We start from the raw sequence: 13,595 nt of genomic DNA, 5'->3' as shown, positions 1-13,595 counted from the left end.
TGTCAAATGCCTTTTATAAAATGGAGCAAAGGATGTTCTCTTTTTATGTTGTGTTCCCAAGAAACAATGGAAGTTCATATACAGAAAAGGTGTTTCCTTTTCTCCCACATTCAGTTGATGTTATTTTCTTTCAGTCTTTATCCTGTTTTTCTTTCTTTAACTTAGGATAGGAAATAAGATTCATAAATGGTGTGTGTTAAAGGGTTCTTTTAAGTATTTGAAGGATTATTCTGGCAGATCTTGACAGAAGAAAATCAGTACTGAAGATGTATTTACCTTTGCCTAGTCCAATAATTTCTTGTTGCACATATTGATTTCTAAAATATGATGTCCTTGTTTTCACAGTGGGTTGGACTTAATAATAATTTAAGTCATGAGAAGGACATCTTGGAAATTTTACAAATACTCTCATAGTTACATTAAGATATAGCAGTAAATATCATCTCCATATATGATTTTACTAATAGAAATGCATAACTGTGCTAAATAAACAGAATTGTATTTGTGCATTCATTTCAATGCTAAATGGATCATTTATGTTGGGAAGATGCTGATGGGGGCTCTCTTTCCCATTTCACATATGACAAGAATATTTTAAAATTCAGTACTAAAGGGTGTATATTCAATATTTATTTTAGTCTTTTCTCTTGAATAGCCTTTACATCACAACAATTTTATTGCAGAAGCAGAATTTTTCATCCAAATTTCACGTAGCCTCAAAATTTAACCTTATTTCTTAAGTACAGATCACCTTCCTCTTCTTTTGTGATATGAATCTCAGTGCCTAAAATTTAATCAATTGGTTGTCAGAGGCTGTGTTCTTATAATCTACTGTTTCTTCTGAAGATAAACAGTATCATTTTAAGCATTTGTGAAAGAGAATCGTATTACTGGTGCTTAAGCAGTTTTTGCTTTATTTTTTTTTTTTTAAATCTTAATCCATCTTAAACCAGTGGAGCAGAAATATTTAAAAATGTTTCATTTCAAGCAGAGTGCATAATAAATTGCAATAATTGTAATGTGCCATAAATCCCAGAGCCTATGCATTTTGCATTTGATTCAGGATTGAGGTCAGGAAATTTGGAGAAATTTAAAGAAAATGATTCATCAGTCCTTTTGTTCTGTTGGCCAGGGTCCCGGGATTCTTGAGCTGTGCCCAGCTGACGAGCTTTTGAAGATGGCACAATAACCGTCCAGTGATGCCTGACCATGACAGCACAGCCCTCTTAAGCCGGCAAACCAAGAGGAGAAGAGTTGACATTGGAGTGAAAAGGACGGTAGGGACAGCATCTGCATTTTTTGCTAAGGCAAGAGCAACGTTTTTCAGTGCCATGAATCCCCAAGGTTCTGAGCAGGATGTTGAGTATTCAGTGGTACAGCATGCAGATGGGGAAAAGTCAAATGTACTCCGCAAGCTGCTGAAGAGGGCGAACTCGTATGAAGATGCCATGATGCCTTTTCCAGGAGCAACCATAATTTCCCAGCTGTTGAAAAATAACATGAACAAAAATGGTGGCACAGAGCCCAGTTTCCAAGCCAGCGGTCTCTCTAGTACAGGCTCCGAAGTACATCAGGAGGATATATGCAGCAACTCTTCAAGAGACAGCCCCCCAGAGTGTCTTTCCCCTTTTGGCAGGCCTACTATGAGCCAGTTTGATATGGATCGCTTATGTGATGAGCACCTGAGAGCAAAGCGCGCCCGGGTTGAGAATATAATTCGGGGTATGAGCCATTCCCCCAGTGTGGCATTAAGGGGCAATGAAAATGAAAGAGAGATGGCCCCGCAGTCTGTGAGTCCCCGAGAAAGTTACAGAGAAAACAAACGCAAGCAAAAGCTGCCCCAGCAGCAGCAACAGAGTTTCCAGCAGCTGGTTTCAGCCCGAAAAGAACAGAAGCGAGAGGAGCGCCGACAGCTGAAACAGCAGCTGGAGGACATGCAGAAACAGCTGCGCCAGCTGCAGGAAAAGTTCTACCAAATCTACGACAGCACTGATTCTGAAAATGATGAAGATGGTAACCTGTCTGAAGACAGCATGCGCTCGGAGATCCTGGATGCCAGGGCCCAGGACTCTGTCGGGAGGTCAGATAACGAGATGTGTGAGCTAGACCCAGGGCAGTTTATCGACCGGGCGAGAGCCCTGATCAGAGAGCAGGAAATGGCTGAAAACAAGCCGAAACGAGAAGGCAACAACAAAGAAAGAGACCATGGGCCAAACTCCTTACAACCAGAAGGCAAACATTTGGCCGAGACCTTGAAACAGGAACTGAACACTGCCATGTCACAAGTTGTGGACACTGTGGTCAAAGTCTTTTCAGCCAAGCCCTCTCGCCAGCTTCCTCAGGTCTTCCCACCTCTCCAGATTCCCCAGGCCAGATTTGCAGTCAACGGGGAAAACCACAATTTCCACACCGCCAACCAGCGCCTGCAGTGCTTTGGCGATGTCATCATTCCGAACCCCCTGGACACCTTTGGCAATGTGCAGATGCCCAGTTCCACAGACCAGACAGAGGCACTGCCCCTAGTGGTCCGCAAAAACTCATCTGACCAGTCTGCCTCTGGCCCCCCCGCTGGTGGCCACCACCAGCCCCTGCACCAGTCACCTCTCTCTGCCACCGCAGGCTTCACCACTTCCACCTTCCGCCACCCTTTTCCCCTTCCCCTGATGGCCTACCCATTTCAGAGTCCGCTAGGTGCTCCCTCTGGCTCCTTCTCTGGAAAAGACAGAGCCTCTCCTGAATCCTTAGACTTAACTAGGGAGACGACAAGTCTGAGGACCAAGATGTCATCCCACCACCTGAGCCACCATCCTTGTTCACCAGTACACCCACCCAGCACTGCTGAAGGGCTCTCTTTGTCTCTCATAAAGTCCGAGTGTGGTGATCTGCAAGACATGTCTGAAATTTCACCTTATTCAGGAAGTGCAATATCCTTTTCAAGAAAAACAAAAAGAGAAATGATTTCCCAAAAAGTTAGGCTTACACAATATCTAGGATAATGTAGATCAGGATTTCTTGAGAATGCAGTCTTTCCTATTATTTAAATAGGCTCTTTATCAACATGTTTGGGGCATTTCTGATTGCATAAAAGCTTAAAACTAAATCAATATCTTTGCAACTCAGTCAAGTTATTAATTGTCTCAAGGAGCTGGTATTTTCAGCAGTCTTTTTTTCTGCTATTCTTTCTTTATTATTTCTTCTCCTTTTCTTTTTCTAGAGTAGATTCAGAGATGAGAACAAGTCATTGTAAACAGTGAATTCAATCAGGTATTGTTTTTAAAGATAGTGAGATTTATAATGGGGTAAGAAAAGTCAGTTTTCAGAGCTCCAAGATTCCACAAGAAGAATTCTCCTTTAAACTGCCTGCAAGCCTCCCCCCTCCTCATATAAAGAAGATCCTGATTAAGTCTCACGAAGAGCACTTTATGGGTGGAAGGCTGGGGTGTGAGAAAAATGGGTGTGGGGTGGAGAGGCTAGGTCTTCAAGTAAGACATCCCCCCCCCCTTTTTTTTTCTCAAGGAAATGTACAGGTACTGATTTATTCAGCCAGCATCAGAGTCTATCTCTCTCTCTCTCTCTCTCTCTCTCTCTCTCTCTCTTTCTCGTTCACCCAAGGTCTGTTCTTTGGGTCTGGTGCAGCTGCCTCTATGCATGATTAACCTCTGTTCAGCCATACACAGAATTCTTTTGTCCTAATATACACAAAGCAAATTATTTTGGAAAGCAAGAGAGCACAATTAAATATAAAACTCAGCTGTATTAGACTTAAGAAATGGTTGTCTTTTTATGACTCTTCTAAATTCTGAACCTGACTTTTTTGTAGAAATATCAGTTTATATATATATATATATACACACACACACACACACACACACACACATATTTTTATTAGACCCATTCTGAACTCTAGCTGTTTCTAAATGGTGATTTTGGTTTTTTCCTCCGAAAACTGGTACTTTGAGGATATTTTAAAAATCTTGTGGACATTAGTATTTCGAGGAAGTAGAATAGTTGCATTTTGGGGCAAGTGGAGACATGTTTCTTTTATAATAAATTACTAGATAGATATAAATTTTAGCCATTAAGTTGGAGTTGGTTGTTGCTAAATTGAAGGTTTTGAGCAATATTCTCAATGACAAGCGATTGACATTTTGGTATCTGAGTCCATACACTGCCACGTAAGTGCAAAGTCCCAGCTATGGTGGAAATGTGTGTTCCTAGTTAGTAAAGGTCATCCTTCAAGCCAACTCTCGGGATGGTAGTGAAGATTTCTGATAAGGTGAATGAGAACCACAAATATGGGAACCACAAATAAGAGGCCCATTTGGGCACAGTCTCTTGCGATAACAAAGAAGAGAATAATGTGAGAGAAAGAAAAAGGAGAAAGAGGTTGAGTTCTTAGAATGTAAATAAGTAGAAATTGAGTCTTGATTTAGTTTCTGATTTAACCTGCACCTCTCAAAGATCTAATGGGTTAATCCATCAGTTATGAATCAAAGCTGCACCTATCACCATGCCTCACCCCTTGTGAGTAGACAGTAAATATTGGTCAGAATGATTGGAATATAGATGTTGGTGATGAGAAAGGCAAAGTAAGAAAACACAATGGCCTGAGTGTTTTTGTTTGTTTTGTTTTTTTTAACTTTTACAGAAACAGTCTCTTCTGAGTTCATACCAGGCTAAAGTCCAGGGGGAAGTCCCTGGGTAGTGCAAATGGTTAAACACTCAACTGCTAACTAAAAGGTTGGCAGTTTGAGCTGCCTAAAAGCTCCTCGGAAGAAAGGCCTGGTGATCTACTACTGAAAGATCACAGCTATTGAAAACCCTATGGCGCACAGTTCTATTCTGAAACACATGGGGTCACATTGAGTCAGAATCAATTTGATGACAACTTATTGTTGTTGCTGTTGTTTTAATATCCAGGGCTAGCCCTCATTGCTCCTCAAAATTAACTTAATTTTTAAACAAATAGCAGTCATGGTGAATTGTCTCTGTCTCTCTCTCTCTCTCATATACACAAAGTAAAGGGATGTATCTGTTCTTAACGAATATTTGAAGCAGTCAGAGTTCAAAGTCCTATAAGTCATATTAACTATTTAGTTAATGATTCCAGTTATTTTTAATATTATTATTAGACTTTTTGTTGTAAGCTGATGATTATTATATGTGAGTTCTCTCCTCTCTCTCTCTCTCTCTTTTTTTTTTTTTTGTCTCTCAGTGAGTTAAGTCTAGGGCAAAAGCATCTTTTGGATGGCTTTAAGTGCTGGCTATGCTCATTGTCTGTCTCACTCTCTCTAAATCCCCTGAGGAATTTCGAGGATTTGAATTGAAAGAAGTTCCTTTATTTCTATACATATTAAAGGCATTAGAGAAAATATAGTTGCTGCTGTGAGGACCAGGCAGTGTTTCGTTCTGTTGTACACAGGGTTGTGATGAGTTGGAACTGACTCAATGGCACCTAACAACAACAACAACAAGGTGCTGCTTCAGAGGAATAACTTCTCTCTCTTACCAAGAGTAAAGTTATGTTGATGGTTTGGAAACACCCATGGTCATCCAAAATGTTAGTTGCATACACTTGGAGTTGTTTCTTTTGTGTAGCTATATAACTTTGGCCCCTTGTTGCAACTGATGGTTACATTTTCCACATTTGGCCTTCTATCCTCTGGTTCTCTTTCCTTTTTACTATACAGCCCTTTTAGCCACTTACTTCATTGATATATTATTTCGCAGGAAGAAGAAGATAAGCAAGTAGTCCACACAAATCTGAAGCCAGTGAAGATCCAAGCATTTCTAGGGGGAGAGAGTAGATCTACTTTTCTGCTATCTCCATGTTTGTTACTAGCAGTGACTTCTTTCCCTAACTCACCTGACACATTTTCATGCTTTAAGTTTGATAAAACTTTTGGGAATCACAGTGAGTGAAGTTTTACTTCAATTTTAGTTATTCAGGACCATATTTGAACTTGTTATATCATTATTTGTAGAAAAGATCAATAGAAATCAGTAGAAATGGGGTGCAATAGTATCACTATGGTTGTCATTATTATGTTTTTATTTTTAGTTCATGTCTTTCCAAATTGTAAATCATAAAGAGTGGTTCTTAACCATTCCGAAAGGCAAGATTTGTTTCTTTGAACAAAGTAGCTATGATAAACACTATTAAATTTACTTAATACTAATATTCTCATCAGGTAAATCTATCCTAAATTCAGCACATTAAACATATATATTCTATATTATAGAACACATTACGTCATTACCCTTTTTAATAGAAAGGAAATAATGAATGTGTACATGTTAAACTGAATGTCAGTACACCTGCTCCAAGAGCTCATGTCTTGGACATAAAAATGTGTTCAGTATCTTTGCAAATGAATCTATTTAATCAAATACTAAGTTTTATTCAAATTCCAAAAGAAACAGCCAGCCAATTGTTTTTCTTCATGATGTTCCTTGTCATTCAGCCTCTTTGCATCTCAAGAAAAATAGCCTTGTTTAGGCCTCAAACATTTGCATGCAACCAATTAAAGCACAAGAATAGTATTATAAGCCGTTCAAACACTCAGGTGAAGAATCAGCCTGTTTGCTGTGACAGGCAGCTTCACCCTTCTCAACTTTTATAGAGAATGGTAAAAATGCTTGAAGCAAGGAAGACTGCTAGTAATTTGAAATTAAGATAATAACTGGAAAACAGTAAATATGGATTTCTAAAATGTGAAACAAATCTGTATAAGTTGCTATTTTACATGTTTACAAATCTTACAGGGCAGTCTTATTTCTATTATTTATAGTGAAACATGAAGAGACTCTGGTTTTCCTATCCCCCCTACCCAGGTTTTTTTTTTTTTTTTTTTTTAAGATTTCCATAAACTACACATCCCACTGATTATGTTGAACTTCTGAATGGAGCAACAACTGGCTCTGTCACCACCGTCATTCAATGAGAGAGTTTGGATCTTTTTTCTCCATTTAAGATTCCTAGGAGGAAAGCCTCTTAGAAATTAGGCAAATCAGAGAAGAAGAAAGCTGAGACTCTTGGGTTTCAAAGTGTTTTAAAAATGTTGATAAGCAGCCTCAATGAGTTTGGTTGGAATAGCAGCAGCATGTAAAATCTCTAGCCACAATCTGGAGTTGAAATGGAAAAAAAAGAATTTTCTTCCTCCAGCCTTCACGACCTCTTATTGCTCCATTGCCTTTTTGCTGCCTTTGCTGCTCCTCCCGCTGCTGCTGTTTAGGTAAGTTATATTGTACTTGGTAAACAGACAACACTTAGATTCTCAGGTTGTTTGAACACTGCTTTAGGTTCAGCTGCAGAACCCTGCTTCTCTGATCTTTTATATTCTGAGCAGATGTCTTTCATTAATTTATGGATTTGTCATCTTTTTTTTTCCTCCCCCCCCCTTTTTTTTACACCTGGCAGCTGTCTCAAGTTTCAGCAGTTATTGTCTATTTTGCATTACACATAGAATTGAATGTCATCTGTCTTCACAAAGCTATGGCTAAGAGAATTGAGGCAAAGCCACATGAGCTGCCGGGACAGATCTTGTTTGCGTTCCATCCCCCCTCACCCCCACCCTCCCTTTACCTCCTTAATATTTATTTGTGCTCATTTTCTTTCCTGGCCTTGAATGGAGCTTAGCTCGTGTTCAGTACAGCTGTATGTTTACTGAATCTATTCCATCATGAGTCATTGTGCGTGTGTAAGTATCCTGGAAACAGCTAGTGCTTTCTTGGAAGAACAGTTGCTTTTCAACACAAGCACTTAAAAGGGAAATTAACCAATTGGTCAGTTCAGATTTATTTTGAAGAAGAAGAAGAAGAAGAAGAAGAAAGAGGATTATCTTACTGTTGGCTTTGAAATGTTTCATTAGCTATTTTTAATAGTTTATTAGAAACATATATTTTATGAGAGTTTTATCTTAATTATGATTGGCAAGAGATAAAGATTTATTCTGTGTTCCATTTCACTTGCCCAATTTCAAGTATTACCAACAGCATTTTAGGGCAAAAACAAACTTGAGAAATTCATATTTGAATACTTTTTTCATTACATAAAAAACCTGTAAATCCAGATGAAAATAAGATGGATAGTTTACATTTTAAAATAAAAGAAAATAAAAAGGAACTAAAATATGTTAGTATAATTTACATGTATTGAAAGCATCAGAAGTTTTGATAACTCTGTGCCTTTCTGAGAACCATAGCAAAACAATTGGTATTTTGGATGACCTCATTTGAAAAGATATGGGACTTTTCCCCACTAACAATTAAATGTACGAGGTAGCTTTAACATAGCCGCCTGAAAGAAAAGATCAGAACCCAGATCTGAGAATGTTTGTCAAAGTTTGGACCTGCCTAAAACTCTTATCATGAGGCAATAGGAGACAGCTTGCAACTATTATTTCACTTATCCATTTGGACAGATGGTCCTGAAGTGTGCCGGGCTCCTTTAGTCTTCTCTATCAGTCTAATGGAGGTTACTGGAAGGCCTTTCAGCTCTTTCCTTGGCACAAGAAGTATGTCAGTCATAAATTATCATCTTTGTAATCATTAAGGATCTCAAACAAAAACACAAGTTCAGTTAAGCTGCTTTGGCTTACAAATATAAAATCAAAATTTCTCTCTTCAGTATTTATTTTCAGTGGGGTTGGCAAAGCACAATGCCTAGCTTTTCTCTTTACAAACCAAGAGGATCCTTTAAAAATTGCGTGGCATAGTAAAGGGAATAGTAAGTGAACAAATTTTCTGCAGAATATTTGGTTAAATACTCTGTTTCAAGTAGTTAAGAGCTTATCAGTACTGATTTGATTAGGCCTCTCTACTAACTTTCTGACGGTCACACCATTCTTAAGAGTGGTGTCTTGTACTTGATGAAGGCTGTTTGGAAACCCTTACTACTTTGGAAATACCTGTATTTATTTGACTTTTTCTCTGAAGGTGTAAAATTTGATTGGGCAGTAGAGGGTCTGTGTGTGTGCTTGCGTGTGTGTGTGTTTATGTATTCGCACTTGTTTTTCTTTTCTTTCTTTCTTTTTTTCAGACTCTCTTTTAAGAGAGAATCCTTAGACAAGCTTCTAGGAAGGACCCTTAATTGACCTTGTGGGGGACCACATTGATTTTCTCCACGTGCATCTTCATTTCTGATAAATTATAAAGCCATTAATTTGCTGAGGAAATGGCAGGGCCAGGCTGCGGCACAGATGTGACCAGAGCCATCCCAGCTCCGAGTCTGCTGAGGAGTGCCAAGAATCTGGGGGAGAATCAGGAAGCCTGGATTGTTATGGTTAGCCTTACATTCTCTTGGGAACTGTTTTAGTTGCCGCTGTTTACAGATCTAAAAGGTAATGATATTTCCAGATAAATAGGCCTTCTTATTTTGGGTAAGTGGCCATTTATTGATCTGCTAACCCACATGTATTGATTTGTTAGCCCCAACTACTGTGTCGCTCTCAAAGGAGTTAACTATAAATCCAGGAGAAGCAAACAGTATTTGGTTTTGGATCGTTGCTTTAACAAAAGCAGCACCCGCACCCCCACCACCAACTCTGTCTGTGCCAAAATTACCCCCCCAAGTTTTAGCTATTACTTAAAAGCAAACAATTAAAAGACAATATGATAGGAAGAAAGTGAGTCAAAATGCTCCTCTAGATTAGCACTAAAAGGTAAGATGTGAAGCTTGCATAACAGTATTCAAAATAATGCATTTTATATTTCACATATATTAGTATAATAATTTGATGTAAACTGCATAGCACAGAGAGAGAAGAACAAACAGAACTATAATTGCAAAGAAGGAGAAAACTCTTATGATAAGAGTTGTGCAGCACATATTGGGTGCATTTGTCTCCTTAGCAACAAGTGAACATATAGACAGCATTCATACCTAAAGCAGGGGGAATGTTTTGCTGCCTTCTCCACAAAGTGGCTGAGATTCTAAATTGTTCATCTTTACCATTACATATGAGAAATTCTGACAGGCAATATCATTTTGAATAAATGGCAGCAAGTTAACAATGGATTCTATGGCCAATGCCATTGACCTGCCAGCATTCCTACAGCTGCTCGGTTGGCCTTCAAGCTTTCTGGTGTGGTGGTGATGATGGTGGTGGTAGTGGCGGGTGGTGGTAATGCCTTGGGATTAAAGAAATTTTTCCCTTAACCACTTGCATCCTACATGCAGGAAGGACTGTCACCCAATCACTTGAAAAAAGCAAAGCTCATGTTCTTTTATACCCGTTATCCCAGTTCCAATATGCTGAAGACCTACTTCTCTGATGTAAAGGTAGGGACATTTTTATTATTTAATTTTTCACCTTTTTCATATGCAATAGTGATTTGAGCTCTTGGAAGTTAATGGAGATGAATGTGGAATCAGCTTATTAATACACCTGTATTGTAATTGATTTAATGCCCTTGTCCTTTTGTTTAAAGGTGTGCCAAGCAAAGATGGCCCTTGTGTATTCACACTGAAAGACTGTTATTACTAAGCTACATGGGTTTATTATATAGTCTGGGAAACTGAGCCTCTGTATTTATATGTTTTAGTAGCTTCTTGGAGGAAATTTCAGCTGGTAATGGATGGATAATGCTTTAGAGAATTTTTCCCCCTCCCCTCAGCAGCAGTAAACTGTTTCTGTTTTTGTTTCTGTTGGTTTCCCATATTTGTGCTTATGAAAGCAAACTCTAGCACCTCTTTCTCCCCCTGTCGAAAAGGAGCGTACATTGAAATTCTCTATGCAGTAGCTGCTTAAAAACAAAAGTGATGATTGTCTCTTATTTACAACTTAATTTGTTGTTGATGTAGAGTACACTGAGCATAAGGAGAATGAATAAAGTGACAGATTCAGGACACATTATTCAAATGAGGATATGAAAGCTGTCGGCCTACAGCTGCAGCCTCCCTCATTCTACAAAATACTGGGACCTCCTGGTTCTGTGTGTGAGTGTGTGTGTGTGTGTGTGTGTATGCATGTGCATGTGTCTGTGTGTGGGTTTTAAGTAATTGTTTGCATCAAGTTGATGCTGTGTTAATCTGTAACTTTTAAAACATAGATTGGGTTTTGATGATGATAATGATACGCATGGTATCATTATCCAAGGAACTTGATAAACATTACATTAGCTGAGATTAGTTTATTAGGGTTGGGTGTATCTTTCCCCACCCTCCCTCCCCACCCCCATATGTACAAATTCTTATTTCTGTCATTGAGACCTTCCAAGCCACCAAAACCCTCTCACTCCTCTGACGCTCCCCTCGATGCAGCTTGTCTTGTACTCAATACCCAAGTTGCTTCATTGGCCCCATTTTGAAAGCCAACTCATTTCAGTTTCCTTCACTGATGTTTTATTTGGCCTTGTAAGAAAAGTTCTGTTTTCCCTCCAGTTTGCTTTTGAATTGTGTATCAACTTCAGCCTTTTATCTTTCTCCTTCCCTGGCTGTGCTCCTTAAGTGGAAGGCATGTTTTCTCCTCAATTGATGCCAACAAACTGGGCAGGATAGAGAAGACAGAGAAAGACCATAATTTAAACAGCAGGTTAAGAATCATTAATGACAAAACAAGCTGACATAATAGCCCAGGGAAAGCATTTGTGGGGAACTATCTAGAGCAGATAGGAGCTCTGGTGGTATAGTGCCTAAGGCATTTGACTGCTAACCAGAAGGTTAGTGGTTCAAACTCACCAGCCACTCCACAGAAGGAAGACTGGACAATCTATTTCTGTAAAGATTTACCACTTCAGAAACCCAAAGGGGTCACTATGAGGCACATCAACTCAATGACAGTGAGTTTGGTTTTTAGTTTATCTAGAATAGAAGGTTTCTGGGTGGTGCCTGCAGGCTGCTCTCAACTCTTAACCTAGAGGTTGGCAGTCTGAACCTGGAGGCAGTGCCACAGAAGGAAGGCCTGACCATCTGATACTGTAAAGATTCTAGCCAAGAAAACCCTATGTAGCAGTTCTAATCTGTAGCACATGGGGTCACCATGAGTCAGATTGACTCAATGGCAACTTCTTTTTTCTTAATTTAGAATAGACAAATTTAAGGGATTTGGTTGTCAACTGATTGAGGACCAGCCAACTTCTAGACCCCAGTAACCGAAAAAAAAAAAAAAACTCATTGCCAGCAAGTCAATTCTGACTCATAGCAACCCCCACTGGATTTCTGAGACTGTAAATCTTTACAGAAGTAGATAGGCCCATCTTCCTTCCACAGAGCAACTGGTGAGTTTGAGCTGCTGACCTTCTGGTTAGTGGATAAGCCAAATACCTATCCAGTATACCACCAGAGCTCCTTCTAGACTCCAGTAGAACCTGGCAAAGTCTTCTTCCAGTGAGTCCTCCTAACACTTTAGTTGTTGAAGGTGATATGGGGAAGGATAAGGAAAGTATTGGCTCTCATATGAGTGTGTGTGTGTGTATGTGTGTGTGTGGCTTTCCACGATATTTCCTTTGTTCCTCTAAGTGCAATGATCTGCAGTGTTGTGATATAATAATGACAATGCCTGTAGTATTTATATAATACCTTTCATCCAGAAGGATGCCAAAGAGCTTTACAAACTGCATACATAGGGATCACTCACCCACCATTGAAATGCAGCCACCTGGAAGGTAGAAAGCGGGAGCATTCAGAGCCAGCGACACTTAACACTCAACAGTGGATGTAAATATTAGAAATATTCATGTTTGTGTGGGGGAGGGGGAAGAAAGGAGCCAAGGGGGAGAATTACTGATCTATAGTTTCATAAATAACATGCAATGTAAATCAACAAGAAATTGTTCCCACTCTTTAAGAATACATTGAGTAATTCAGCTTTGCAAATAACCACTCATCCTGTGTAAGTAACAATTAAATGCCTGGTGAATGTTTTGTTTTAAAAAAGCACTAATATTCAGATTTTAGATTCTCTCCAGCCTCGGTCCATACTGGGAGAGAAGACGATTAAAGTATACACAAATCTAGTTAACTCTCAATTATCCACTCTAATGGAGGGGAAAGAGTAGGGAATATAACACAAAACAGAAAGTCACCAAAGTCATTTCTCTTTCATTTTTTGAATGAATTATACATTTTTAACTTTCCTAATTATGTTTTTTTTCTTTGGCTAGTAATAAATGAATTTGTGTTCTGTGAGCTTACACTGATGATGTTGAAAAGTCATGCATGTAAAAGGAAAATAGACAAAGTGGTCCAGAAACTTTGCAGAAAACAGTGGCAGAGAATTCTGGGACTTCTTTAATATGAAGAATAATGAAAAAATGAGGTGTTGACACTGAATATGCTTGTATGCATGTGTATGTATATTGTGATACATACACAGTATACATATATACATATCTATACAGAAATACAGATATGTGGGTCCTTGTTTGAAGGCTGAAATTGCTAGAATCTTCTCTGTGCACAGTCCAAATGTTATTTTGGTCATTTTGGTTATTCATGACCATACAGAATTGTGAGGTGTCTAGAAAGTGGTGAAGGGATCTCAGAGTTGTATCACAAATGAATCCCTGCACTATCTATCTTGAAAAAGAGATATCCATTTGATATCCACATGGATATCAAATAATGCTTGTCATAAAGACACAGGCATACACTT

The 13,595-nt window shown here is 38.9% G+C and overlaps 1 protein-coding gene across 1 annotated transcript in view; it reads left to right on the top strand.

Moving 5' to 3' along the window:
* Positions 1–1,199: 1,199 nt before the first annotated feature.
* Positions 1,200–13,595, top strand: part of PROX1 (prospero homeobox 1) — a 45,768-nt gene continuing 33,372 nt past the window's right edge. Inside the window, exons 1-2 of the mRNA XM_007952620.2 lie at positions 1,200–2,924; positions 10,175–10,282. Of these exons, the coding sequence (XP_007950811.1) occupies positions 1,200–2,924; positions 10,175–10,282 (1,833 nt within the window). The remainder of the gene's footprint in view (positions 2,925–10,174; positions 10,283–13,595) is intronic.

Source organism: Orycteropus afer, unplaced genomic scaffold (assembly GCF_000298275.1).
Source record: "Orycteropus afer afer isolate SDZICR_OR568_19922 unplaced genomic scaffold, OryAfe1.0 scaffold00013, whole genome shotgun sequence".
Lineage (NCBI taxonomy): Eukaryota > Metazoa > Chordata > Mammalia > Tubulidentata > Orycteropodidae > Orycteropus > Orycteropus afer.
The sequence above is the reverse complement of the archived record's forward strand: the minus strand, read 5'-3'. Positions and strand labels throughout refer to the sequence as shown.